We start from the raw sequence: 27,826 nt of genomic DNA, 5'->3' as shown, positions 1-27,826 counted from the left end.
CACATGAAGGGGAGTATGAGAGAGTTATTCCTTGAGCGAGTATTTGTTCGAGAGTGAACTAAACTGAATTGTAGGCATCAACACTGCTACTTCTGCATTCAGGAAGGACTAATCAGACAACAGGTATGAAAGCAAATTGGAGTAATTAGGAGCGAGCAAAAACAAAGCTACTTTTTTAGATCTTATTGGACTGTATTCAACCTGCCCATCGCCATGATGATTGTTTCTAGTGGACTAACATGCCGGATGTCATGGCCAATCGTCGTTTGTCTCCTCGCTTGTGCTCTTAATGCAGCAGGTATGTACACTTTCTTGTATGTTGCTCTACCACTGCAGTTAAACTATATACCGGTAGGTATATTTCATGTTATGCTAAGCAGAAGTTGTTCAAACAGCAAAAGTTACTTTAAGAAAAATAATAATACGTTGTTTTATGCAGGCGAATTCGTTACATAAAGGGGATGTAGCATCTAGATGTTTTCACAAACATAATGTTATGCGGACCTACCAAAGGCACACCCTTTTTGGCATTTAATCTTTTCTATTCTTTTTTTGATAATCAAATTGTCTTGCATTGTTAGCAAATGACAATTCTTGATATCATGATTTTTTTTATCTTGAAATCGGATTAATAATATAAGCAAATTTTGCTTCATCTATATCAAGCAAACTTGGTTGTAGCCCATAAATTTCATTTCATTTTTTGTTCACTAAAACGAAGGTAGGTGACCTTTGGTGATCTGTTTTTAACTTAGAAAGTCTGAGTTAAAAGTCGTTTTTTTAATTTCATACACTCTAAAAAATGAAGTGCTAATTCAGCTCTTCAAGAGCGTGTATAGTGACTGCACTTCGGAGTGTTGGTTTGTTTATAGTTCAAATTTGAAAGAGAAAAATCAGCACTCCGAAGTGCAGTCACTATACACGCTCTTTAAGAGCTGAATTAGCACTTCATTTTTTAGAGTGTAGTGAACCCTCCCAAAATAATACAGATCATTAAAATGGTCAGATCAACATCAGGGAACAAGCTCCCAATTCATCACAATTGAGATTGGCATTGGGTTACTATAGTTTCCCCGTACGTAAACTTGAAATCAAATATTACACGTTGTAAATCAGTCATCGTATGTGCCAGCGCTAAATCAACTTTGTAATGGAAGGGGGTGTAACGACAAACGCACAGAGGAAAGTTAATGGGTGTGTGTGTGTGTTTGTGCGAGAGGGAGGGGCGAGTCAAAGAGAGGGATAGAAAGGGAGAAAGAGAGTTGGTGAGATAATGCGCAACTTGGAAGGGGTGACATGGGTAACCTTTACACACAAAAATCTTAATTTAACTTCTCCAAGGTTCCAGGGGCTCGTAATTGACACTACTTAATTACATGAACGAAATACCCGGATAACTAATGAATTATCAAATAATGTCTTCTTGAAAACCGGGAACAAGTGCCCCGGCGAATTGACAGCTGGCATCGAAGGGAATTAAAAGGAAGGAACTTGAAGAGTGGTTTACCAAGGCAAACTCGCATTGGCCTCTGTGACACGGCCTTAGTCATCATCTTAAACAGAATTAACATAGAAAAGTTGGAAAGTCGGAATGACGTCATATGCCCCTTGCCTCCCATGTATAGAGAGGGTGGCAAAAGGGCAGAACAAAAAAGTGGTTTTGGGTCATGATAATTAAAAATTTGTTTTAAAAATGCATTAACATTGCATATAAGAATTGCCTACGCTGCTGGAATTTTACAAGTAAATATAAACTATTGGTCGGACAAACTTAACGTTTTAATTGACGATTTTGACAGCCAAAACAAAGCAAACTAAAAAAAAGCAAAGTACACACATTTCAAGATTTGATTACATGTATATCAAATGAATTGTCAACAGGAAGGAAAAAAATTACTTCAATGAAGAAAACTACCCCCCCCCCCCCACTAAGGAATTAAAAAAAACAATACGGATTGTTGTACCTCTTAAGTTTCATCATGACTATTGACTTTTAATTCGTTTTAATTCGATAAAATTAATCTATGTATTTTATCATTATCATGATGTAAATGAATACAGTCCAGGAGAGGAGGACGGGAGGAGGGGGGGGGGGGTCGTTATCATTTTGAATATTTATTCTTCAGGAGAGCATCCCTTTCAAAGAACTCTTTTACTTTTTCAATCGTCCTCAATAAAATGAAGAAAATATCTTAATTGAAAACACGTCCTAATTATTTTTCACCCTTTTCATTAAAGTGATTGGTTAACATTGGTTTGACTTTTAAAAAATATGAGCTAGAAGGTCACACTTGTCACCTATGTCTGTGATATGTTACAAAAATGAAGCCCAGAAAAAATTGCGTTCGAAAATAATTATTTAGTGCTTCAAAAATTGAAATATAAAGTGACCGGAAACACCATCTTAATTCCATCCCATACACTTATGTGTACTATTTAGGCGTCTATAAGACGCCTATTTATAAAATCGGGGTTTGCCTTGTAGTTTTAGCTTTTCATTCTCAATAATGGTTGTTTTCAGGGTTTATTAGTTCTAATACATGCACTTGTACACATGTTTCATCTTGGTTTGAGAATTTTTTAAATCGGCTGCTCACAAAGTTAAACATGGCCATATCTTTAAGGTTGGTTAGTTGCAGAATGTAGCAGATTTTCCCGTTCCCGTCTACACGAAAGTTTACCAGGTCCCAGAATCCACGCGTACTGTCATCGCCTCCGCTCTTAATTTCCTCCCCGTAATACCCCCCTGCTAGTATTCCTACCCAGTTAAAGGGAAATCCGTACTGTAGGGGGAGATGAAGACAATAAATTTGAGTTCATTTATTTTGAATGTTACTTGGGCAAAATGGTATATCTAAAAATGCCAACTATGTGATCCATTGCTCTTTACATGCCCTCACACTCTACTGATGTCCAGGGCGACCTAAATAGGCAAAATGTATGGGTCGAATATTTACGCGTAGTCCCATGCGCGCGATTATGTGTGCAGTGGTTGTGCCACAAGACAGAGTTTGCATCGAATAAAACCATTAATTAGTCTTTGGTTATGAATCATTTTTGTTAACTTCTAATCACAATTTCTTAATCATCTCGGATCATTTTCCAATGCTTTCTGCGTTAAGTGTCTCTGGGCGACAAGTGTGTTCAATACAAATTGTCAATACAAATTGCATGTCTAAAGACTTGTCTCTTTAGTCCTGTTATCCCTCAGATTATCCTTATGAACACCCATTTACACAGTTTACATCTCGTCGAAATACATATCCGAGTCTTTAAACAATTTATTCAGAGAGACAGAAAAGAACGATATTCCAAATATGATGCTTTGGAAATAGAAACACAAATAAACACTGGTACACTGTTAGAAAAAAAATAAAAGAAGTTCCTGCAGCAGAGTCTCAAGAACACCTGTAATCTTACCGAATTGCGTAATCTTACAGGAAATTGGTAAAAAAACCCGTGATTTTACAGAAAATAAACAGAAGATTTTGTAGAAAGCAATAACAGAATCATTCTGTAAATTCATAAAACAAGAATTTTTCTGCAATTTAACAGAACAGGTCTGTTTAAAAAGGGGAAAAGGGTGTTTTATTCAAGGAAATTTGTAAGATTCCATACATCAAATACCAATTTCCTGTAAGATTACGCAATTCGGTAAGATTACAGGTGTTCTCGAGACTCTGCTGCAGGAACTTCTTTTATTTTTTCTAACAGTGTATTATTATGATGATTATTATTATTTTATTATAATAATTATTATTATTACTCTTTGTTTTTCGTCACCTGTGCCTGTGTATCTTCACATCTTCATACCTTAACACTTTAAGGATAATACATTCAACACATTTAATATATATTGAAAGAAGTCTTCAAAATGTTTATCTACACTGGCTTATACCGGGAGAGGTTGCTTGTTCTCGAGACTCTGCTGCAGGAACTTTTTTTTTCATCAGTCTAGATATCTTTTTTTCTAATTACTATCACCATGACCATCATCATTTCTGCATCAATGATTCATTATCATTTATATTTAATGTAGGTCTACAACTAGCTACACAGGCCAGACAGGACCTCACGAGCCCAGAAGGTACCAAAAACTTTGAAATGACCTGCCCCGTATCAGGGGTCATGGGTCAAGTTTACTACAGATGGCAATACTCACCGGCAATGCATCTTACACCTGGAAATGAGGTTCGGTAGTTTAATATTGTATATATTGCTTGTTATTGTTTGGGCTTAAAACAAACAACCATTTTTACTATACTATGGTCACTTTTGATCCAATGAAAGTTACACCATACTTCAAAACAGTTGATTTAACACATTTTTACCATTTCATAAAACAGATAGCTAGTTTTGGTAAATCTATTTTCTGGTAAATAAGGAAGTGAATATCAGATTAAGAAATAAATGCTATTATAACAAATCTTTTTTTCTCATTTTCCCCATTTGACATGTTTGATCTGTTAGGCCTAATGTTACCATCCTAATATTCTTATAAATTAATTAAGTGATCCCTATAGGGTAAGAGCACAAGTTTGTTTTCACTGGTCAGAAATATACTCTGGACGATAATTGTTCCTACTTGTATACCAAATCAGGTAGAAAACCAGTTTTATGTATAGATGCTTGTGATATTTAAAGCAGGCTCCTGGAGTACGAGGTACGAGAAATCACACTCTTAAAACAAATCAGTCAAATTGAATAGATAAGTGGTCAGTTGCATGCAAGTGAAATGCTAGTCACATTTCCTGACATATATTCTAGTTAGAATTAACTCTGTCCTCATAAATTACAATTAAAAATAGTCAAATAGGACTAAAATAAAAGTTGCACCCAGCTGACCCTATTAAATAGTAATTTTTGACTGATTTGTAAGTTTACTGAAGATCTCAAGTTTTTTGACCCCCAGTTATATTCAAAATTAATAAAAGATAAAAAAATGTATTAAAGATTTTGTTTTTTTCTCTTTCCAGATTGTCCAATCAGCTCAACATACTATACGATCGGATTCCTTAATCATCAGTGAAGTTACAAAGACAGACGCTGGTTTCTACACGGCCAGTGTTACTGATAATTCTAGAAGAATTGTCAGGTGTATGTTTCAACTAACTGTAGGATGTAAGTACCTGAACTTCAATGACAGAGACATACTCATTCCAATAATCTGATGATAATGAGAGTCATCATCGTCTTTTTCTTGCTAATGATAATAACGAAAACAAGATTGATAATTATAACATCAAGCATGGTGTTAAGAAAGATGGTTATTGCAATGACATATTTCAAATAACAACGGACATATAATGAAATGTCAGATTTAATAATGAGTCTAAAGCCGCTTATGAAAGACCACTTATTACTGTTAGATACACATTTACATCATCACTTTTAGGAAACTAACTTTATATGGAAATCAGTTGTATATTCCAACTTTATATTTGCCTTCGTTTATTTCTTAATTGGTGGATCCTGCGAATTTTGAGGTGATAATCTAGGAATTCAGTAAAAAGTAACTGACGGTTATATAGAAATGACACATAATGAAAATTGCCAAAACTATTTTAATGTAAAACAAGAGGTATTAAAGTACCTTCCACATCACGAGATCAATGAGGGGCGCTTCATGCACAGAGTCATATCAATCTTGCATGCTAATGAAATATATTTGGACATTTTTATTACAAGTCACATCTTTGATCAAGAGCCACATTGTACAGTTTTGCTTGCTTGATATGATATTTAAAAACAGAAGGTTAATGTGTGTAGGGCATACAGAAGATAATAATATATCGCTATGAATTATCAGTTTAATCATGACATACCCTGTTCTAACGCGTGGTAAATTTTCATCCCATAAGATTACATTGTCCCTCATTGCATATCCCTGTATGGAGCTGACTTAGGGAAATTAGATTTGCTCGATGCAGGAAGAGGCATATTTAAGGTAAATCTTCAAAACTTAGTTGTTTTAATATCGTGTCGAATAGGATTCATATCAATACGTATAGTATAAAAGCAATTAGAAATAAACGATGTAAACCAATGTAACAAAAAATAAAAACAAGTGTTATAAAAGGCAAACTGTTCCATAAAATGTCATCTTAATGCATTCAATATAAATCATCTTCTTTTGAGGCTCTGACAAGTATACCTAAGGTCTCTTGGTATAGGAGTAAGATGATGAACATGATCTGTCATATCTAAAAATTAGTAACACAATTAGCCACATTAACTAACTTCAATATCATGATACGTTTCATCACATTATTCAACCGATGAAGGAATTATCATTTCCACTCAGTATTGTTAGGGTATAATTAACATTCGTTGATTTGAACATAAGCTATGCGTGTTCTCACTTGTGTTTGAAGTTGTGCATGTATAATGTCAAATAATAACAGTGCATTACAAAGAACGGTTAGATATGCGCTTAACAATATGCCTGCAAAATGACACGTTTGTCTTTTTCTCGATAGCAAACCCGGATAGCTAATCGTGTGATATAGGTGTTTAAGCCAATTAGGAAAAGTCACTTGACTTCTAAGGGGGATAATTTTCCTGTTAACGAGATTAACGCCCATACGGGTCAATATCTTTCAAAGGTGTTAATACCATCACATATCAACCCTAATCTTATTTAATCTGCATGCAAGGTGCCTTCAAACCTCTCCAAAAGAAAATTGATATCCCACTGACATTCAAACTCTCTAGGAGTTTTCGAGAAGGGTATTGGTGTACCCCTTCATGGGGTCAATCAATTAGCTGACACCCCTATGACTCACCCCTACTGTTACTCACATTGCGGTGAAAAGAAGTTAGGGGGTACAGGTGGCAGGGTAAAGGGGGAAAGTGACCGCGATAGGAAATTCAGTTCCCAATGAGATTCATCCAAGGGGGAACTAAAGGTTATGTATCTCATGGGTATACCTATTGTCATGTTAACATAAAGACAAGTTTAGGAAAATCCGCGATCTATTTTCAAAATCAGGGAATAATGTGTATTTCCTGTTTAGGGGCGAAGCAGGTATCAAAGTCAATGGCAACCTGGTCATTTACATCCCCTTTTACATCCCCGAACCTTTGCTCAATGAATGGTGTATTAAATGTTCAAATCTGTTTGTACATGTATGATGATATCATAGGAAATATTATGTAGCAACTATACTGATTGTCTTAGTTGAACCTGTTAACGGGGATCTGGCTTTTCAATTCAAATTCAAGTAAACATTCATTTTTCTTGCAATTCACATTTGTCATATAAAGTAATCAAACCAATGGAGAGGGCTCCAGGTCCGCACACCTAACAAAGAAGTTTTAATAATCGCTAGAGGGTATTCATTTGTCTCGCAATCTACTATGGTCAACAAGGAAATTCGTGATCACTCTCGCAGCGGCACTCGAAAGCTCGTGAACTTGTAAGCTAGTGAACACTTTTTGCGAGAGTGATCACGAATTTCCTAGAAAGCCAGTGAACACTTTTTGCGAGAGTGATCACGAATTTCCTTGTTGACCATAGTAGATTGCGAGACAAATGAATACCCTCTAGCGATTATTTCAATCCGCAATAATGAACCTATTTAGTATTAAAGAAGTTTTAGTTGGTAATAATGTTCCTCATTTTCTTATGAGTGACACAAGTATTTACAAGTACACATGGGCAATTCTAGTGTACATTCCAGTGGTAATTTCCAAAAAGGATATTGACAAAATGAGATTCATTTACTTTTTTATTCTTGGCCAAAAAACTTTCTTCACCGTTACTCATATCTCGAATCTTTGTTGGGAAATCGGATTTGTGCCAGCTAAGGATAAAAATAGGCATAGAGAATGTCATGAGACAGGTTTAGTTTTTACCAGTTGTATGTCTTTGGGAGAAATGTTACTTTTTTGTTCTGAATCACAGACGGGCGACGACAGGTCCTTAAAACCACAACTAAAAGTGATGCTTTGATCGTTAGTATGTATGCATCATGTATTTTTTTTCGACCCAATATGCGCCAAATGAAGTTCGCCCTTTCAACGAATATAACTTTGCTAGAGCACCTTGGTCACTCGGAAATTCAGAGTAACATATTTCGTTAAACCATGGACCTATCATGCTGAAACATACCCACCCGCCCTTGACGCATTTTTATTCAAATGTACTTTGGAATGTCGAAATATCACCATGGTAACTCCTATCTGTGGGAGTGTCTTGGTCTAGTGGTTAAGACTCTCGTCTGAGGGACGTGGGTTCGATCCCCAATCATGATGTGTTTTCCTTCAACAAGAAATTTACCCACATTGTGCTGTACTCAACCCAGGTCCGTATAGAGAAGGACGTAGCTCCCATTTGAAAAAAAAAATGTTTTCGATACACGATACTGAAAGTTTGCAAACGATAATTGCTATCAAAAGCAAGTGAAAGTGATTCATAAAAAGTGACTCCCGTATTATTGCGTTGAAACTAATGCGTGAATGTCATTCAAAAATAATAGGTAAAATGTACACTTTTAAAATGTTGGGCAACATACTGTCCACACAATAATTGGTAAAAAAAAATATCCAACTCTGGGTAGTTTTCAACCAATACTGTGAAGTTTTCAACAACAGCTCACATTATTAGCTTAAAACTACCCACTGAGAATTCGATAATTTCGTAACCAATTGTTATGTGAACAGTTGCCCAATATGAAAAGTGTGCCTTGTAATATGATTATTTATATTTTGTATTGAAAATGGAGCTTACCGCCATCGTATGGCTCGAAATTTATTTTGATACAAAGAGGTAAGAATCTACACTGTTTTGTTTACATACTCCTAACATGCCTAATGGGATTCTGTAAGATTTTTGTTCCAGCTCGTCCCTCTATTTTGGGAGGTGACGAACAGAAAACAACCTTGGCGGCTTTAGTGATCTTTAAAAAATACCAAATATGATATGAATGGAGTCCTATTTACATACATATTTTTTCAATATCTAGTAAAGGCAAATGTACTCCCCCTTACCCTTTCAGGAGAAAAACACATAGTACTTCCTGATCTACAGAACAAAAGCAAGATGGAGGTAAAATAGATGAACTAATATTTCTTTGCAGAAACTGACGAATGCAATGATCCCGATTTCTCGTTCTTGAATGATTTTTGTTTTCAATAAGACATGGATTTGTAAAGACAAACAGTTAGAATTTGTATCAATGACACATTTGAAGAATGTTTTATTCAATTAGTTTTTGGCACTTTGATGACAGTTACAATGAATGATTCATCATGATTACAGAGACCTTAAGATCCTCTTACAAAATCGAAATCTGCTTCCCCCTCCTTTCCTTCCTTTCAAGCAGAGACACAACGTGATGTTGGCAGAATCTGTCAAAGTTAGTCACTTCGTAAGCCCCTCGATAATACAGGGGGCCTAGCAGACGATATTTTGCCACGTTGTCTCGATATATTGCCTCGTTATTAAAGGTAAAATCTAATGAAACTATCCAAGATGAAATCCTATCAATGACAATCAAAAACAACTTATCAGACATATTTATAACCGTATTAATATCTATTAATTGATTTCACATGCTAGCTACTCTCCAGTCTGTATTTTACTACTTAACTCAATCGCGTCACCATTTCCGTTCTTAAACAAATCTGCTTTATATCTAACTCTAAAGCTTATTTTCAAGATTTATTTTCTAATCTTTGCGTATGCTTCATTTCCTCACTAACACGGACGGCTTGATAAGTTAAAGATTCTTATCATCACTATTTGCATTATTATGACGGGATCATATTTAATAGGGACGTTTATCACCACCATCATCATCACATAATGATAACTATAGTTTTCAATTAATATAATCAATTTCAAAACCATTTTACCTTACAAATTTGCATTATCTTCACCGCACAAATTACATTCATGTATTTTTTTTCTCTCATTTTCTCCTCAATTAGATGGCCCAGAATTAGTTGATGTTGTTCCAACGACGGTCACAGCCAATTTCTCTCGTCCATTCATCTTGACCTGTCCAGTAAGAGGTGTTCCCTTGCCCCATGTTATATGGAGGAAGAATGGGCGCACATTGGCACCCTCAGCCAATGTCCAATTCGATGGTCTCGATATTAGTTTTGCATGTAAGTATCCATTTTAGAGGTTTTCTCAAGATTGCTATATGGTGACTTGCTCTGTTTGTCATATCATGGGCTGCATTTGAATTTGTTAAAATCAAGTCAGAAGCAACGTAACGTTATTCATATTTTTAAAATGTTGAAGCAGATTACTGACTTCGAAATTAAAAGAAATTATTTATAGATAAACATTATTTCATGAACATTATTTAGGTTATTAAATTCAGTAGCAATCTATTCATGCAGTAACAAATAAGTTAGCAATAGAAAGTCTCAGCCTCCATCAAAGAGAGTGGATCTCCCAAACCCTTCACCCCCTCTCCCTTCTTCTCTCTTTCTGTCATTTCTTTTTTATTTCGGGAACAAATATGAAAAGAAAATGTCTTCCTGAACACCTGTCTCGGATTTTAGAACGAAATCTTGGGGTATATATGATTCACGATGAATGTTCTTCAAGAGGAGTATCATCTTGATATTCAGATTCTGACAATACGAAACAGCCTTGTCAGTAATATCAAATTGGAGAAGCGTGTCTTTTAATAAAAAAAAATCAAAAGATAATATTTCGTTTAACGTTTTCAATATTTCGTTTAACGTTTTACCTTATAAACCACAATGCCTTGATTCTTTGAATGTCATATTTTAAAGAGATATGATTTAGTAATGAAAATCATTGTTTTGTGGGTTGTTTTTGCACAAGCCTTGGTTTTTGGGTCGATCGTACGCGTGCTGGAGAGAGAGAGGGGTGAGGGACAGAAAGAAAAAGAGAGAGAGAAAGAAAGAAAGAAAGAAAGAAGATAGATAGATAGATAGATAGATAGATAGATAGATAGATAGATAGATAGATAGATAGATAGATGGATGGATGGATGGATGGATGGATGGATGGATGGATGGATGGATGGAAGGATGGATGGATGGATAGATAGATAGATAGAGAAATAAAAAAGAAATAAGGGAGAGGGGGAGATGGAGAGGAGGAAAATAGGGGTGTCAACGGATAGATAAAGTGTATACTTATTTGGTTTGTGAAATTATGATTAACATTATAATACTTTCATGTTTTCTGAGTTTTGTCTATCTATCATTCTTATTTCCAGCCGTCTCTGACTCTGATAGAGGTCAATACCAATGCTCGGCAACCAATCCTTTTGGAACGGTCACCAGTCCAGTTACTATAATCAACATCCAATGTAAGTAAAGGGCCGACCATCTCTTTCATAGAACACGCTGCACCAGCAAACCATCCATATGCCGGTTTCTGACGTATTCTTACATTAAAAAGGGTATTGATTCATTTTATTTATCCGGACACAAATATAAATCTTAAATTCAAAGACGTATTGTCAATTTCCAGATAAGATTGTCAGCAGTGCCGAGTAACGACTCATTTGCAGTTACCATTGTAAGAGACCATGGAGAGTAAGTCACAACTCAATCATGGAATAAAAGAAACTGTCCCGACGGAAAAAAAATCCAATAATAATAATAATATGACTTATAAAGCGCCAGATCCACTCTGTAGAGTGCTCACTGCGCACAAAGGGCTACGAGTTAATTACAAAAAGACTTTAGAAGATTCTTGAAAGTTTCGACAGAGGTACATTTGTTTATGTCTTCAGGAAGGCTATTCCACAAACTGGGGCATGCAAAACCAAATGATCTTTCCCCCAAGTTTTTGAAACTTTTGGAATTACAAGGAAGCCAGAAGTGGATGAGCGCAAAGACCTGCTTGGTCTGTAATAATTGATAAATGAATGAATACATGACATTTGCAGCGATGACAATTTCCCCCGATGGAAAATCAGCAGGTTAATCCAAACATAAAATCTAACCTCCAAAACTAAATAAACACTAATCTTTATACATGTATATACATTAGTCGGAGCCAAAAGCTCTATTACAATCCTAACTCTAACCCTATGCCCTATGAGATATTACGACACGAGCAAATGTCGCCGAAGCAAATGTCGTGTCACCCCCATGACTCACTCGACAAAGAATGACCCCTAACGAGCGTAAATTTAAGTAATTAGGACTTTAATTCTGCTCGGCATTTTAGAATAGAAATCATGTTATGCAGGGAAGTTCTTCAGACGTTATAAACATCATCATTAATATTTCAATCATATTTTATCACGGAGCAGGACTTATGTATTTCCATTTCCATCTTAATTTAATTTCTATTGAAAAATAGTATACATATTTAAAACCTACAATGTGTTGCCCTAATTTTCTAAGTTTTTTCACAACATATGTATTATTATTTCTTTTTTTTTTGCAACGGATACAAATATGTATGTTGATATATGGTATACAATTTTTTTTTTGTTTGATGGAAGTGAAATAAATAAATTTGAATTTGAATATGAATGTACATGTCTAAGACTCAATAAAAGCGACTTTACTTAACCCGTTAGAGTCACAGCTTTAATGAGACTGATCTATTGACCTAGAAGCAGAGTTGATATCCTTGTACAGTTAATTCCAATGTATCATTACTCCCTGGGCTTGTAATCCATGTATCCTTGCCAGAGCCTCGACCTTAAAAAAATAGTTTAGGTATACAAAGAATCGTAACAAGTATCAATCTAATTCACTTTGGAACTAAATGTTTAAAACTCAAACAGCAAAATAAAAATCGTTTAAAAAACGCTTGCAATATCAAAGAAAACGTTCATGCAGAGATTCAAAACAGCATTTTATTTGTAAACAAAATTTTGTTCATTAGGAACATAACATCACTTTCCTAACATTTATTGGCAATAATGATTTTCAATTTTTCTATTATTTTTATTATCAATATTGTCATCTCTATTCATTTCAAAAGTATTGCAACTTCTATCATTTTGTATGTCACTTATTCACATTTTTCTTTTCACTATCAGCATGATCAGTAAAGTAATGAATGAAATTAGTCATCATTGTTATAAGTATCATCAGCTTCGCATTCTATTTAATCATAATCAAGTTCATATTATAATACTGTACTTCCTTCGATGGTGGATTTTTTTTTCATTGTAACCATCATCATTCTCGGTAGTAAAAATGTTATCTAATGTAATTTCCAGCTGCATTTCACAGTTAACATGAATGACCGGAATTGATTTGTTATTGTTATTGTTGTTTGTATTGTCCAACTTATTGGAAATTAATTTTGTTTACATGCTTATAATTATACAAAATGCAACACAATCATAAAGAGAATATACATAAATCAAGGAGCAACAAATACAAATTTACATAATTACACATTCATTCATATAAATAAGTTCATCAGAAGCGTATTACTTTCTTATAATACACTGACAAAAAACCCTGATTTTACAGAAAAAAAAGAAAGAAGATTTTGCAAAAAGCAACAAGAGAATCATTATGTTAATTCATTGAACAGAATTTTTCTGCAATTTAACAGAACATTTCTGTTTAAAAAAGGGTGTTTTATTAAAGAAAATTTGTAAGGTTCCATACACCATATACCAATTTCCTGTAAGATTACGCAATCTGGTAAGATTACCATTACAGGTGTTCTCGAGACTCTGCTGCGGGAACTTCTTTTCTTTTAACCCTTTGCGTGCGGACCCTCGAATCCCGATACCTCTCCCTGCGGAGAAGCCGTTTTGGTACATTGCTGGTATTTGGATCTGTGGCGGTGTTTTCCCAATCAATTGCTAATTGCGTCAAAGTGATGTATTTTCAGGATTTTTAGTAAATGTTAAGATGAAAGATCAAGCATTTTTCTTTCTAGAAATAATGTTTTGCTTCTCAAATCAACAGAATAGTTAAGAAATTTACGAGGAAAAAGTCGTGTTATTTTGTAAAATCTTCGCTTTTCCCCAAGTCAATAAGCACTGTGTACAAAATGCGTGATGAATCTTTTTAACAGTGTACGAAGAAAGCGTACTCAGTGTTATAAAGATTATATTTTGGATCTGCTAAATGAAGAATGGAACATATATATATATTTAGAACAATGTAAATCTAATCAAATTGTTTTAATTACTAGGGCCGTTGAGGTTCGTAGAGATTCCTCCATCAGTATTGGATATGGCAGAAGGACAGAATATCTCGGTGCAATGCAACGTGACGGGCTTCCCTCACGCAAGGATACTGTGGTACAAGATAAATGGATCGGTGAGTATTATTACTATATCGGAACGCATTTTGTTGACAGAGATTTCTTTGCAAAGTACACTACTGATTATGACTTTTCGGGGGCGTTGAAAAAAACCGCAGTCAATAACAAGTCATGTTTACGTCAGAATAAATCGCAATTCTTGCAATTTACTTAAAATTTACACTTGATTGCTATTTTTTTTTAATTGAGCATAAAAACATCTATGCAATCCCTTATACTGTTATAGAGTTTGGCAAGCTTGTTGGCCTTTACTTTTATGAAAATTTGAGTGACAAGCTTGATGTTTGATTGCTATCTTTTTCAAAATTAAACTGTGTACCCGTTTAACGGATCAAAATCAAGAGTTATTTCCTTTCACTATTTCTTTTGTTAATATAATACTTTATTCATAATATTTGAGAGATAAATGCACTGGATTTATAATGGAAATCGTGATTCTCATTTCGTTATACCAATATAAAATCTTTAATGGTTAGAAATTTTTGACCTTCAAATCGCGCGCAAACACGCTAACCACGGACAGATGATGAAGCTTTCTGAAGACAGCAAATTAAAGACCTAACAAAACTTATGCTTCGTTGTGCTTTTTGGAACAGTCCATCAGCCATAATGCTCTTTTTGCCAATCTAAACGAGAAGCTTTATCATTTGGATAATACAGATTTTCACAAGCCAAATACATTGGATGAATCACAACTTGTGTTATTCAGCAAACCGACTGGGGGGGGGGGGGCAGACACCCCCTAACAAAAATCACGATAAGGGGGGGGGGGTAGAGGGAGTAAAAGGAAGAAAAAGAAAGGAAAAGGGGTTAAATATTATGTCAGTTACTAAAACAGTATGTCATCCCATAATAATGCTTTGGCTGATCACTTGTTTTTGTACAATGGCGAATAAATACTATTGATTATTCTTATGACTAATGTTGACAACGTGCACTGCCAAAGGGGTTGCTCTTTTTCGTGAGTGGGACATGGAAACATGTGGGACCCGGTAGTTGCCTAAGAAGTCTTCTGCATGTATGATTCCTCTGTGCTCAAACACGTCATCAAAGCACCAAGGTACAGCCCCCATATCTCTGGCAGGAAAGACTCATTTTGTGGCTGGCCTATTTTGAGACCTTCACGCAAATAGGAATTAAATTCATTTTTGTCAGTTTAGAGAAATATTTAAGCGCATTCAAAATTTTAACCGATATAGTGTCAATTAACAACTCATTATATTTGGTTATGGTGTGTTTTAATTATCTTTAACAATGTTACGCTGAAAATCAATCATTTTTTAAGGTGCTCTGCTGAAAGCAGTGGCGTAACGAGCCAACAACGATGACGCAGCTTGACATGGTCTATCGCATGGAAGCGAGAGTGCAAACATTTAAACGTTTTTTATTAGACATAATATTCGGAAAATAATGCCGTATGCATCCTTCCTCTCTTTCCTTTACTCTTTTTTGTTATTGGTCGTGAACAATTTTGGCGGGCAAGAGTCATACAAGCCCTCCCCTCTGTACGCCACTAGCTGAAAAGCATAATTTTATGCAATATTGTCATTTGAAATCTTATGGCAGAGTTTCGCCTAAGATACGTGGAAATGGATTTATCCCAGGATTTTATTTAATCGTTGTTGATTTCTAATATCATATATCTCTGTTCTGGTCGTTTCCAAATCAAGGTACAAGTAAATTATAATTTCTTTAATGAAATATCAATTAATTAATTCAAGTCAAAAGTCTATATTTTAAATAACGATCACTTATTGCCTTCTAGCAGTAAAATCTTCATTTTAAGATAAAAGCTCTGTAGAGGTTTCCATGGATCTTCCTAGTATCATTCAAGACCTTAAGACTTATTCCATTTCCATTTCCTCCCATGCCTAACCAGATATGCATGCTTTTCATATGCCCTCCTTTATTTTTTTATAGATTAGAAAAACAAATAGAAATTAGGAGACATGCGGGATGACATATTTGGAATGTGGTTGAACTTTTCGCTTTTTAACGCGAGAAATAGTTATTGTGACAAATGAACAATTTTGAGGATAGGCTAAAATGTCAAGTGGGGGAAAACCACCTGATAATAAGTTCAATCATTTGGGATTTTCTGCATTTGGTCGTAGCTGCGTCTAGTCATCTAGGATTAAATTGTATGCAACACAGCTGGAATAAATACTATTTTGGTTTATGCTACGGTTTCAAATGTCAGACTTGACTTTTCATTGTCATGATGTGTCAAGTTGAGGGGGGGGGGGCATTAAAAGATAATGTTGAACATGCGGATTTTTGATGAGTAATTATTTATGTTTGGTACCATTAGGACAGGTCTTTAAAGGTCTGGTCACACCGCCCGAGCGTTGTTGGAGCGGAGAGGAAAAAAATCATCACCGCTCGCTACCGTTCGCCATTTTCGATTTCGATTGTTGTTTTTATGTTTTCGATTTTTGTTTTCAATTTTTCCCCCAATTTTGAAAGCGAAATTCGACCTTCTTTCCCTACCGCTCCACGACCGCTCCAACAACGCTTGGGCGGTGTGACCAGGCCTTAAGTATTTTTTTATAAATACGACTCAACATTTTGACGTAAGAGCGAGATGATTATTAGCTGCGATTCATCTTATCTCTATAATCTGTAAGGCAATATACCCCTAAGCTAATGGATAATGGCCGTCTATTATGAACATCAATTTAAGCCCGCCCCCCCCCCCTACCATCTTCCACTGTGTATTTAACAACACATAAGTCATAAAATGCATAAGTACTAAATGCTCACATTATGAAATATATCAACGTTAAAAACACACAATTTTATCTCCATATCTTTTTCATTTCACAGGATAGCGAGCAGATTTCAAATTCATCGCATACGGTCATCACTAACATGTACTCAGAAAGGGTATCCTGGTCAAGACTTGATATTGACGCCCTCAACGTTAGTGATAACGGGATGTATCGATGTGAGGCAACCAATGTCAATCAACAAATCAGCACAAACTTTGATCTTGTAGTACACGGTAAGAACATGGCCTTGTAACATAATAGATACCATTTACCTATACAAATCAAGTATAACTTGATTTTATTCGAGGCAAATAACATTCAGATGAATAACAACTAAAGTTCCTGATACGTGTTATTGATTTCTCGGATTTCAGCGTACATTCACTATTCATTATTGTTACAATTCAATTTAATATTTGGCAAAAATGACACAATCAAGAAGTTACAAATTAAAAAAAAACAGATACATATAAATGAGCCAGGACCGCTAAAATCAGCCTACGCTTATGTTTGAAGATCTGAAAGTTGAATCGTTGTCATTTAGACAATACCTTTAATATATTATCTTTGAGTGAGATGAAAGTTTCATTGACTTGTAAAATATTTCTTTAAGCTTTTACCAATCTTAACAAACATTTCGGACAAGTATTCATCCATTATTTTGGAGATATTTCAAGTCAAGCGATCAGTTGGACACAATGCTTCATTCATTTGCTCGTACAATTTCTGGGTATACTCCTGTTAATAATGTTACTGGTGTCAAGGAAATAACACCTAACAAAGCATATACGAACATCCAACATCAATGTTTTTTTTTATTATTTTTTTTCTTAGCCCCACCGAGAATAACTTCTGTACATCCTGCGATCAGAACTGTTCACGTGGGAATGGAAATTGTCTTTGAATGCTCGGCCACAGGGTTTCCTGCACCAAAATTTACTTGGTTTATGAATGGAAGAGTAAGTTTTATTTTTTCACCAAATCAATCCAATTCACTTGTCATTATTCATATTTTTCACGAATTCGATTAATTGGATTCCAATCTGCCAATACAGATAATCCCAAATGGACGTGAATTCAAATTTAAATTTAAACGAACATCAATTCAATTTTATTCATCATAAATGACCCGGAAGAAAAGGATAAAGTAGTTTAACAGAATATTATGAATCACTGTTATGTATTTTTGGTGGATTTGTGCAATTATAGATCTCTCGAAACATGAAATTAAACACAACAGAGAAATATCTGTAGAAACCGACCCAATCTCTCTTCTTGATTTATTTTCACTGAAACGAAGTAGGACGTGTACAAATATTTTGTTTTTTCCATGTCCTATTAAAGACATTGGATACACCAATGATTACACAGAAGGATGATGCCAAAACATTATTATTTGGTCTTGGAAGATTTATGAAATCAGAGATCTTTTGGAATATGACGAAACAATTGATATTAAATTATTTTGATTGTTCTTAACAATCAACTTATATATTGACCATTTTGCGTTATTCGTTGTGATGTTATTTCTACAGTTTTTTTCTTATGTTTTGCTCTTTTGTTTGATTGTTTTACTAGGCCATACCACGTATTGGCAATACACATTTCCATGAAGGTTGGGATGGAATCCTTAGAATTGACAGAGTAATAGAAGCTGATGCAGGCAACTACACTTGTCAAGCTTTTAATGATATTGGATATGAATACAGTGATACAACAAGACTAGATGTATTCGGTAAGTCCGTCGTATGAATAAGTTTCCATGAAATATGGGAAAACGCACGGGCACTTATTATTCATTAATTTACTTATCTGGATTGGATAATTCGTCGTCGTTTTACTTGGTTTGTTTATTTCAAGCTGGCGTTTGATGCTGTATGGTTTCGATAAAATTACTGTTTATTCTAAAAGCAATATTTTATTTTGTTTTGTTTTTTATTCCTAAATTGTGCTTTCAAAACTGTTTCATTGAAGATTAAATGTGATTATGTAAGCTACTGAAATATTGCAATGTGATTTGATAAGATCAAGGTACTTTGAGTTATATAACACTAATGTTGTTAATGCAACGGGGATCTGAGTAGTATAACAATTTTGGGATTTTGCTTACGACTTAACATGGTATGAAACATTCAACAATTCATTTTCAACATTATCATTTAGGCAGTTCTAGCATGAACATCTAACCCTTATTTTATCGGGTCTTCATAAATGATTTGCTTTTGTTGTCTGGGACTCTGGTTCATCTGAAATATTGCTTTGCTGTCGAATTATTATGGCTTATGATTATTGCAGTTTGAAAAGCAAAATGACTAATTACGAATTTGGAAGGGGTGGATGTAGTAGATATACTAAAACAACTGTCTTTTTCGTACCCGACATTGATATATCTTTCTGTTTCATATCAAGGTATCTACTTCAGGGAAAGAGCGCCACCTCTAGTCGCAGTAGAAAAAGGCAACTCGACAGAGCTTGTGTGTGATGTTGGCGGTGCCGATTATGGTGTTCAAATTGAATGGTTTAAAAATAGAACACCGATTCGATCCCAGTGTACACCACGTCAAGCTGATAGGTAAATATATATATATTTTTTTCCTCAAAAGTTTAAGTATACTGTGATGCCAAGAAACCCGTAACGCCATATAGGGGCAGAGCGGCATATGAAAAAGGATAGGGAATTTGAAGAAAAGGGTGATTTTGCCCCCTCATTCTCGACAATTATTGTAGTCAAATATGATCCAGAATTATTGTAATAACAGTCAAATCTCGTAAAAGTGAAGAATACATCGACTCCCTTTTCTCAGTCACTAGTTCATTGTCAAATTTTTATTTGGGCTTTCTTTAATACATGTATATTTTTTATGTTATTTATGCCTATATTTTTATTAAAAAGTATAGTTCAACGACAAATTTTCTTGCACATTAATCTTAATGAAAGAATATCAGAAAGATATTGTACCCTTAGAATTTCGGTTCACCCCATGCTTAAAAAAATGATTGTGCCTGTTTTTATTTCTTTATGTAAAAACATTTCATTTTGATCTGGCATCCGACGTAACATCGCAAACTTTTATCCCCTAGTAAATCAAAGTTGATGCGATACCCTGTTCATCATAACTATTTTATGAAAAAAACGTTCATATAAACCAGTTGAAAATTGAAACAAATACATTTATTTTAGTACATTTGAAAAAAATATGGAATAGCTGTAAAGACTTTTTAGTTCATGTATTCTAATATTGTTGTTATTCTTACAAACTTCTTATGAATAAATTTTATTCTGCTCCTAATTTTTCATTCCGTCTGCATTAGTTTGCCAAAATGCAAGTACATGATAATGAACAACACTCTTACTATTCTGAGGGTTAGTCAGCGTGATTTAGGTACTTACATTTGTCGAGCTACGGAGCAGGGAAAGGCTGATCCCGATGTTATAGAAGCAGAAACAAACGTGGTATTTGCAGGTCAGTATTTGTCAAACACTCTTGCTGTATTGTATATATCTATATGTTCCTATATAGAACAGACTATACCCACGAGCGCGTAAGCAACGAGCATTTGTATTTGTTATGTAATGAATTCTTTATTATATCCTATGGGCCTTTACAAAAAGCTCCGCAAATTGTGTTGAAGGAATTGTGATGATGATGATGATGATGGTGATGATGATGATGATGATTATGATGATGATAATGATGATGATGATGACGATGATGATGATAATGATGATGATGATGACGATGATGATGATAATGATGACGATGATGGTGATGATGATGATAACGATGATGGTGATGATGATGATGATGGTGATGATGATGATGACGATGATGATGATGATGATGATGATGATGATGACGATGATGGTGATGATGATGATAACGATGATGGTGATGATGACGATGATGATGATGATGATGATGATGATGACGATGATGATGATGATGATGATGATGGTGATGATGATGATGATGATGATAACGATGATGGTGATGATGATGATGATGGTGATGATGATGATGATGATGATGACGATGATGATGATGATGAAAAGTTTGCTAATCATCTTTCCAATCATCGCAATTGATTTGATTAGCATAATTCATGATTATTTTTATTATTACTGTGGTTCGTTGTGTTTGATCTTTTGCTATCTCTTTGAATTTCTACATTTTGCTCACCATCCTTTGTTTTTGTCTTCCATATTATTTTGTTTGTAGACCCCCCTCCCTCACATACACACACAAAATGAATTCGCCATTGCAAAATAGAGCGAAAACGTGCACTACATAATTTTCAATGGCGCACAAATAGAAAATATGTATCATTCTTGCTTAAAATAACCCCAAGTGTTTGTTATATTTCCAGTAAAATATACACTTGGTGTTTTTTTAATGTGTATTGATTTTTTTAGATAATAGTGAACGTGAAAAAGGTGTATTTTTAACTTTTAAATTTGATGCGTTCGAACCCGCATTACAAATTACTTTTCAGCCGAATGAAACAATGCATGCCCACCCCACCCCTTCACTTATTTTTTTTCATCAACAAATGTCTCCTGATAGATTCTAACGTACTTGACAATTCTAAGCAACTCGTAAGACTTTCCCTTATTTTTCACTGATTCTACAGCTCCCGTTGTTATTTACCCAAGATTAAAAGATGTTCACACCGGGGATGCAGGCCAACCCTTAACGATAGAATGTACAGCAAAGGGAAGTCCGCCCCCTACTGTTGAGTGGCTATACAGGGGACTTCATTTGCTCAACGACTCGCACAGATCTGTAAGTTTTCCATCTTACCATTGGATTCAATTTACTCAAACTAAGTAGCGAGATGTAATATGTCATAAACAAAACTGCAATTTTTATGTTTATTTTAATCATAATGAAGATCAATTAGTTTTAGCCAGTGTGGTAAAAAAAGACCGAAATCCAATAGCCGAAGTGTTTATGCTACTTCTCCGTGGGGTCTAGTTCATGTTGATTTAGATATGGGAAACAGGTGACCGAATTGACTTTGGTAATTGGACAATTGCTAATTTGATGTGTCAATTTACAATCTGCGGGAGGAGTCGGCCCCAAACGCTGTAGAGAGCCATTGTTGAAGGCGTAACATTCGAAAAATAAAAAAAATTGGTTTAAAAACTTCATGCGATCGAGATTGGAGGAAGAACAGTCGCAAATTGACAAATTATTTGACTTTGACCATGTTTTAGATCTCGGGCGGGACTATCAAGTTTCGACGGCTGATTGCAAGGGATAGCGGCCATTACCTGTGCGTAGCGAGCAATAACATCACAGAAGCCAGGCAAGATATCCGAATCAAGGTCAATAGTAAGTATCCCGTTGTTTTGTTAAAGATGAAAATGAAATTGACAAAAAATAGTTTTTATATCATATCTAGGCACTTCTGAAAGTAAAAAAAAATACAGAAAGAATGTGTTAGTGAGTTAGTTTTATTGATTTGAGGTACATTTAAATTTATAAGTATATTTCAAGATTTGTTTTGATCATGTATACTGTATTTAACGTGATAGTACTAGATACGTCACTGCAGCATTTGATATTGTATATGCTCTTCATTCAATATCTCTTCGATAGATATTCGTCAACCATATCATTGTCGTGTCATCTGCTTGATAAAGCTTATCTTGATTGTGTACAGACCAACTAACCAATCAAATGTCGTCCGTTTCATGACGTTGCCATTATCTTGGGGAAGGTTTTTAGTTGGACATGATGAAACTACTTCAAGCATCCTCATCGAAAAAGTGTTTCCATGCCCACTTTTTTAGTGTTGCAACTAAAAAAGTCCTGTGAACAAAAGATATAGTGGGATATTGTATATTATTGTTGGCATCCCTAAAACAGAAAATGACTTTAACTTCAACTTCATATGAACTTTTCTTTTCCTTCCTTTCAACCCCCCCCCCCCACACCCTCCGCCCCTCTTGCCTCCTTTTCTCTCACCCCTCCTTTCTCTCCCATCATCTCACTTTAGGTGCACCACCAATGTTAAATCTCAACCTTAAGTACTCTGGTCGAACAGTGACATTGGACTGGAACGTTGTTGGTAATGGTGGCTATCCTGTGACGAGTTTCAAATACGAATACAGAATGATATCACCAAAGAAGGGCAAATGGTCCAGAGACAAGCTCCCTCCGAACATGGTAGGCGTTATCAGGGCCGTCACCAGCCTTTTTCTGGTGGGGGGGGGGTGCTTTTTATGAAAAAAAAACACAAAAACGCAAAAAACAACGTATTAACTCAATTTCATGCAGTTACATAGCCCGCCGGCCAGATCTTTTTCAAAAGAGCCCTCAAGTATCCCTACCCCCCCCCTCCGGTTGTTTTTTGTTTTTTGTTTTTTTTTTTTATTTATTTATTTATTTTTGGTTCTGAAGGGGGGTGCGTTCGCACCCTCCGCACCCCCCCTGGCGACGGCCCTGGCGTTATGTATTATTATACAATGGTGATATGGATCCTGATTAATTGATTGGCTGAAATCGGTCACGTGATCCGTCATTAATTTTTTTAGCTTAATGGAAAGCGTGATGAGATCGGTACTATACTACCTAGCTCTATTGACTAATAATGGTTTTGAGATGGGTATGATTAGTCGATTAAACGACGCATTCCTGCCAACCTATTGGTATCGCTTTTATCATGGTCGATCATAATGGTGTTCGTGGAAGGGATGGTATACCATATATATATTGTGCATGGATATAATTATATCACATGAAAGTTATATTTTATTACTTACGAAAGTTTGGGGGATGACAGTGGTGGTTTCGGTGGTGACTTGGGGATAATGGTGACGATTACGATAACAGCTGATGTAAAGACGTTGGTTTAATCATTGTGATAACGCTGATGATGTTAACTCTGGTGTTAATAATGTCCTTCCATAACCCAAAGGTGCAAGTTTAAATTCCTTTCTTAGCTTTGTACATTCAGTCAAAGCAATAAAAACGATACATTTCTTTCCATTCAGAGATCGCACACAATCAAAGGGCTGAGATCTAACGCTACCTATGAGCTAAAGATGTGGGCAAGCAACAAACTTGGTCAGGGAACTATTCTAAGACAGGTGTTTTCAACCGACTCGTTTGGTGAAAGTGGTAAGTTTTTTTCTGTTTCCGTTGAGGTAACTATCTTAGGATATCGACAAAGCAACTTTCCGCTGCATCAACGCAAATGTAGTATATATCCAATTACAAATGAAACGTTTTATGGCCAGTTTAATCAGTCATAGTGGCTGATCGATAAAGACGACAAAAATACTCTTGGGCTTTTTTTTGTTCAAGTGGAAATACTAGCAGAGCTGGGATTTGAACTCACAATCTTTCAATGATGAGTCCAAGCTCTAACCATTAGACCACACGGCCCTGTTTATTGACTCTTCCTTCTTCCGCATTAAATATTGTAAAGGGGAATGAAGCATTACTATCAAATTAGTAACAAATTGTATTTGTGAAAACAGAAAAGCCAAATAAAAAGATCAATAAAAAAAACCATTAACGGTCACCCGATGTGATATTCCGTAGAAGGGTATAACTTGAAAGTGGTTTGGGTGAGAATGTCCAAATTTCTGTTCTTAGTATTTGTTAAAGTAGTATACCGTTATGTATTTTAAAAAAAGGGACCAAACAAGCCGAAAATGGTTTTTGACAGTTTTGATTAGACCCATGTTCTTTTTAGTTGTTCTCTTTACCTTTGGATGGGGGATTACTTCGCAGTTGGTTCTTCTTTCTGAAAGTTAAAGTGTTCCCCGTAAATTGAACTCCAATATATTTTTCATTGATACTTTTCTCCAATCAAGAACAGGATGTGCCTAATTAGAGAGACTATATGGAATTAATAATGACCCCTTCTTGGATCATTTGAAAGAGGTCTAATCCTCCTTTTGTCATGTTTCTCGCACAATGGTTTCCGGGTAAAGTGTACTCGCATATAAATGGAGTCGGGTTCCGCCAATCTGACCGTAGAGTAAACATATATATTCTGAAGTCGGGTTTATCTTAAACTCAGGTTTCAAGTTGTGGTTTAAGTATGGATATCCAATTGTTACATAAATCACTGACAGTAGAGACATCATATTTCAGCTCATTTGGCTCTCAAATCATTCATCATGTTCATAATTATAGATGATTGTCTTCACCATCAATGAATCTGAAAAGAGCATAGTAAATATAAGAAACATACAACTTATTTGAAACTGTTGGCTTCCCATAATTTTAGCACAGAGTTAGACCATGGTCAAAGTTAAACCTGACTTCAGAAAACATTCGGTTAAGGAGAACATGTAACAGGTTAACACCGAGTTATTGTCATTTCATTTGATATGTATTTTTTTCGCCCAGGATTAAGCAATATTTTCAGCGGGCTCTCTGAGGATGTTATTGATATGCATCGTATTATTTCATTCTCCTTTTTTCACCCAGGCCTCAGTAACATTTTCAGAGGTCTTTCCGATGATAATCTAAGATTGGTACACATCGGTTTATAGGCTCAGTTGGTAGAGCGTCCGCCTCACAAACGGGACGTCGGGAGTTCAAGCAACGTCAATCGGAAGCTTCTCATTGGTTACTTGGGCAAGGATTGCTTGGGCAAAATTAAATTTCTTACAATTTATGTTTCTGATTCTTATTTAAAACTTTTTCTTTAAGGCCTCAGTAATTAACACTTTCAGCGGTCTGTCCGGGGATAATCAGAAATTGATATAATTATACATCGTATCATTTTATTCAACTTTTCTTTCTTCTAGGTCTCAGTAACATCTTCAGCGGTCTGTCCAAGGATGATCTAAGATTGATATACATCGTATCATTTTATTCAACTTTTCTTTTCCAGGTCTCAGTAACATCTTCGCCGGTCTGTCCAAGGATAATCTAAGATTGATATACATCGTATCATTTTATTCAACTTTTTTCCAGGTCTCAGTAACATCTTCGCCGGTATAGCCAAGGATAATCTAAGATTGATATACATCGTGTCATTTTATTCAACTTTAATTTCTACCAGGTCTCAGTAACATCTTCACCGGTCTGTCCAAGGATGATCTAAGATTGATATACATCGTATCATTTTATTCACCTTTTTTTCCAGGTCTCAGTAACATCTTCGCCGGTCTGTCCAATGATAATCTAAGATTGAAATACATCGTATCATTTCATTCAACTTTTCTTTCTACCAGGTCTCAGTAACATCTTCGCCGGTCTGTCCAAGGATGATCTAAGATTGATATACATCGTATCATTTTATTCACCTTTTTTTCCAGGTCTCAGTAACATCTTCGCCGGTCTGTCCAATGATAATCTAAGATTGAAATACATCGTATCATTTCATTCAATTTTAATTTCTACCAGGTCTCAGTAACACCTTCGCCGGTCTGTCCAAGGATAATCTAAGATTGATATTCATCGTGTCGTTTTATTCTACGTTTTTTCGTACAGGTCTCAGTAACATCTTCCGCGGTCTCTCCGAGGATAATCTAAGATTAATATACATCGTATCATTTTATTCAACTTTTTTTTCTTCCAGGTCTCAGTAACATCTTCGCCGGTCTCTCCGAGGATAATCTAAGATTGATATACACCGTATCATTTTATTAACCTTTTTTTCCAGGTCTCAGTAACATCTTCGCCGGTCTGGCCAAGGATAACCTAAGATTGATATTCATCACGTCGTTTTATTCTATTTTTTCGTCCAGGTCTCAATAACATCTTCCGCGGTCTCTCCGAGAATAATCTAAGATTGACATACATCGTATCATTTTATTCACCTTTTTTCCAGGTCTCAGTAACATCTTCGGCGGTCTGTCCGAGGATAATCTAAGATTGATATACATCGTATCATTTCATTCATCTTTTCTTTTTTCCAGGTCTCAGTAACATCTTCGCCGGTCTATCCGAGGATAACCTAAGATTGATCTATATCGGGGCGGGTGTGGCTGGTGGTCTGTTTCTTCTCATCCTGGTGGTGGTCTTTGCTATCGCTTGCAAACGTAAACCAGATCCAGCAGGAATCAGAAGTGAGTCAATTGGCAATGCGGTCCCCAGGGTTACAATCCAATACAAATCTTTCCCAAGTTTTCGCCAGACAGGTTAGAATGATAATGATAGCAAGTGACGCATGCAAATGAGTAAACTAAATTTCTATCCATGCCGTCAGTCTATTATAAAAGAGATAATTAGTATGATAGGTGGATAAAATACCAAGCAGAAAGACATTTCTATAAGGATGTCAACTGTGCACTATTGTCCCTATCTGTTACGGGATATTTTCTCCGAAATAAGAAACAAAAATACCGATGAGGTAAGTAAATGCATTACGGGGATAGACATTCTTTCAATCTTCGGAAACGTACTTGTCCGCCCCAATCCGGGTAAACTTCACCAACTGCGAATAAACTTCAGGAGGGGGGGGGGGGTCAACAAATTCGAGCTAAATATAAATGTCAAGAAATGATCGGCATGTTTCTGAAACTCCTTTGTGATACTGTATTGGAAACATGTTATGTTTATTGTCACTCTCCTTATAGAACGAGCAGATGGTATAGAAGATGGCGAAGCTCTGGTCGACGGCTTCCAGGAGTCCCCGTCCCACATCAATCCAGCTTACGGTGGATCGGACAATATTACAAGCGAGAATCTTGAACTACAGGATGTAAATCCCTCCGATGGCAACGGAATCACGGATAAAAATGGCAAACCTATCGGCGGTACTTCCGACGCCAACGGAACGGCAAATGACTCTGGTTTATAATCCTGATAATAATTAATAAAATCTAAGCTATTGATAA

At 35.6% G+C, this 27,826-nt stretch overlaps 1 protein-coding gene across 3 annotated transcripts; it reads left to right on the top strand.

The window, feature by feature from the left end:
• On the top strand, positions 1-27,817 carry LOC121420392 (hemicentin-1-like). Of its 3 annotated transcripts, none has more exons than XM_041615002.1 (17): positions 1-298; positions 4,040-4,191; positions 4,977-5,121; positions 9,934-10,113; positions 11,208-11,300; positions 14,114-14,241; positions 17,072-17,249; positions 17,851-17,975; positions 18,595-18,751; positions 19,426-19,588; positions 20,329-20,480; positions 21,649-21,800; positions 22,235-22,352; positions 23,020-23,189; positions 24,017-24,143; positions 26,906-27,127; positions 27,566-27,817. In XM_041615002.1, the coding sequence occupies exons 1-17, from the start codon at positions 214-216 to the stop codon at positions 27,787-27,789; spliced, it is 2,571 nt and encodes an 856-aa protein (XP_041470936.1). In that variant the 5' UTR covers positions 1-213; the 3' UTR covers positions 27,790-27,817. The 3 variants fall into 3 exon arrangements, with proteins under 3 accessions (XP_041470936.1, XP_041470937.1, XP_041470938.1); XM_041615003.1 differs by having other exon boundaries at positions 2-298; positions 26,906-27,055; XM_041615004.1 differs by lacking the exons at positions 26,906-27,127; positions 27,566-27,817 and adding an exon at positions 25,876-26,000 and having other exon boundaries at positions 2-298.
• Positions 27,818-27,826: the final 9 nt, after the last annotated feature.

This window comes from Lytechinus variegatus, chromosome 8, assembly GCF_018143015.1.
Source record: "Lytechinus variegatus isolate NC3 chromosome 8, Lvar_3.0, whole genome shotgun sequence".
Taxonomy (NCBI): Eukaryota; Metazoa; Echinodermata; class Echinoidea; order Temnopleuroida; family Toxopneustidae; genus Lytechinus; species Lytechinus variegatus.
This window is presented reverse-complemented; position numbering and strand designations above follow the sequence as displayed.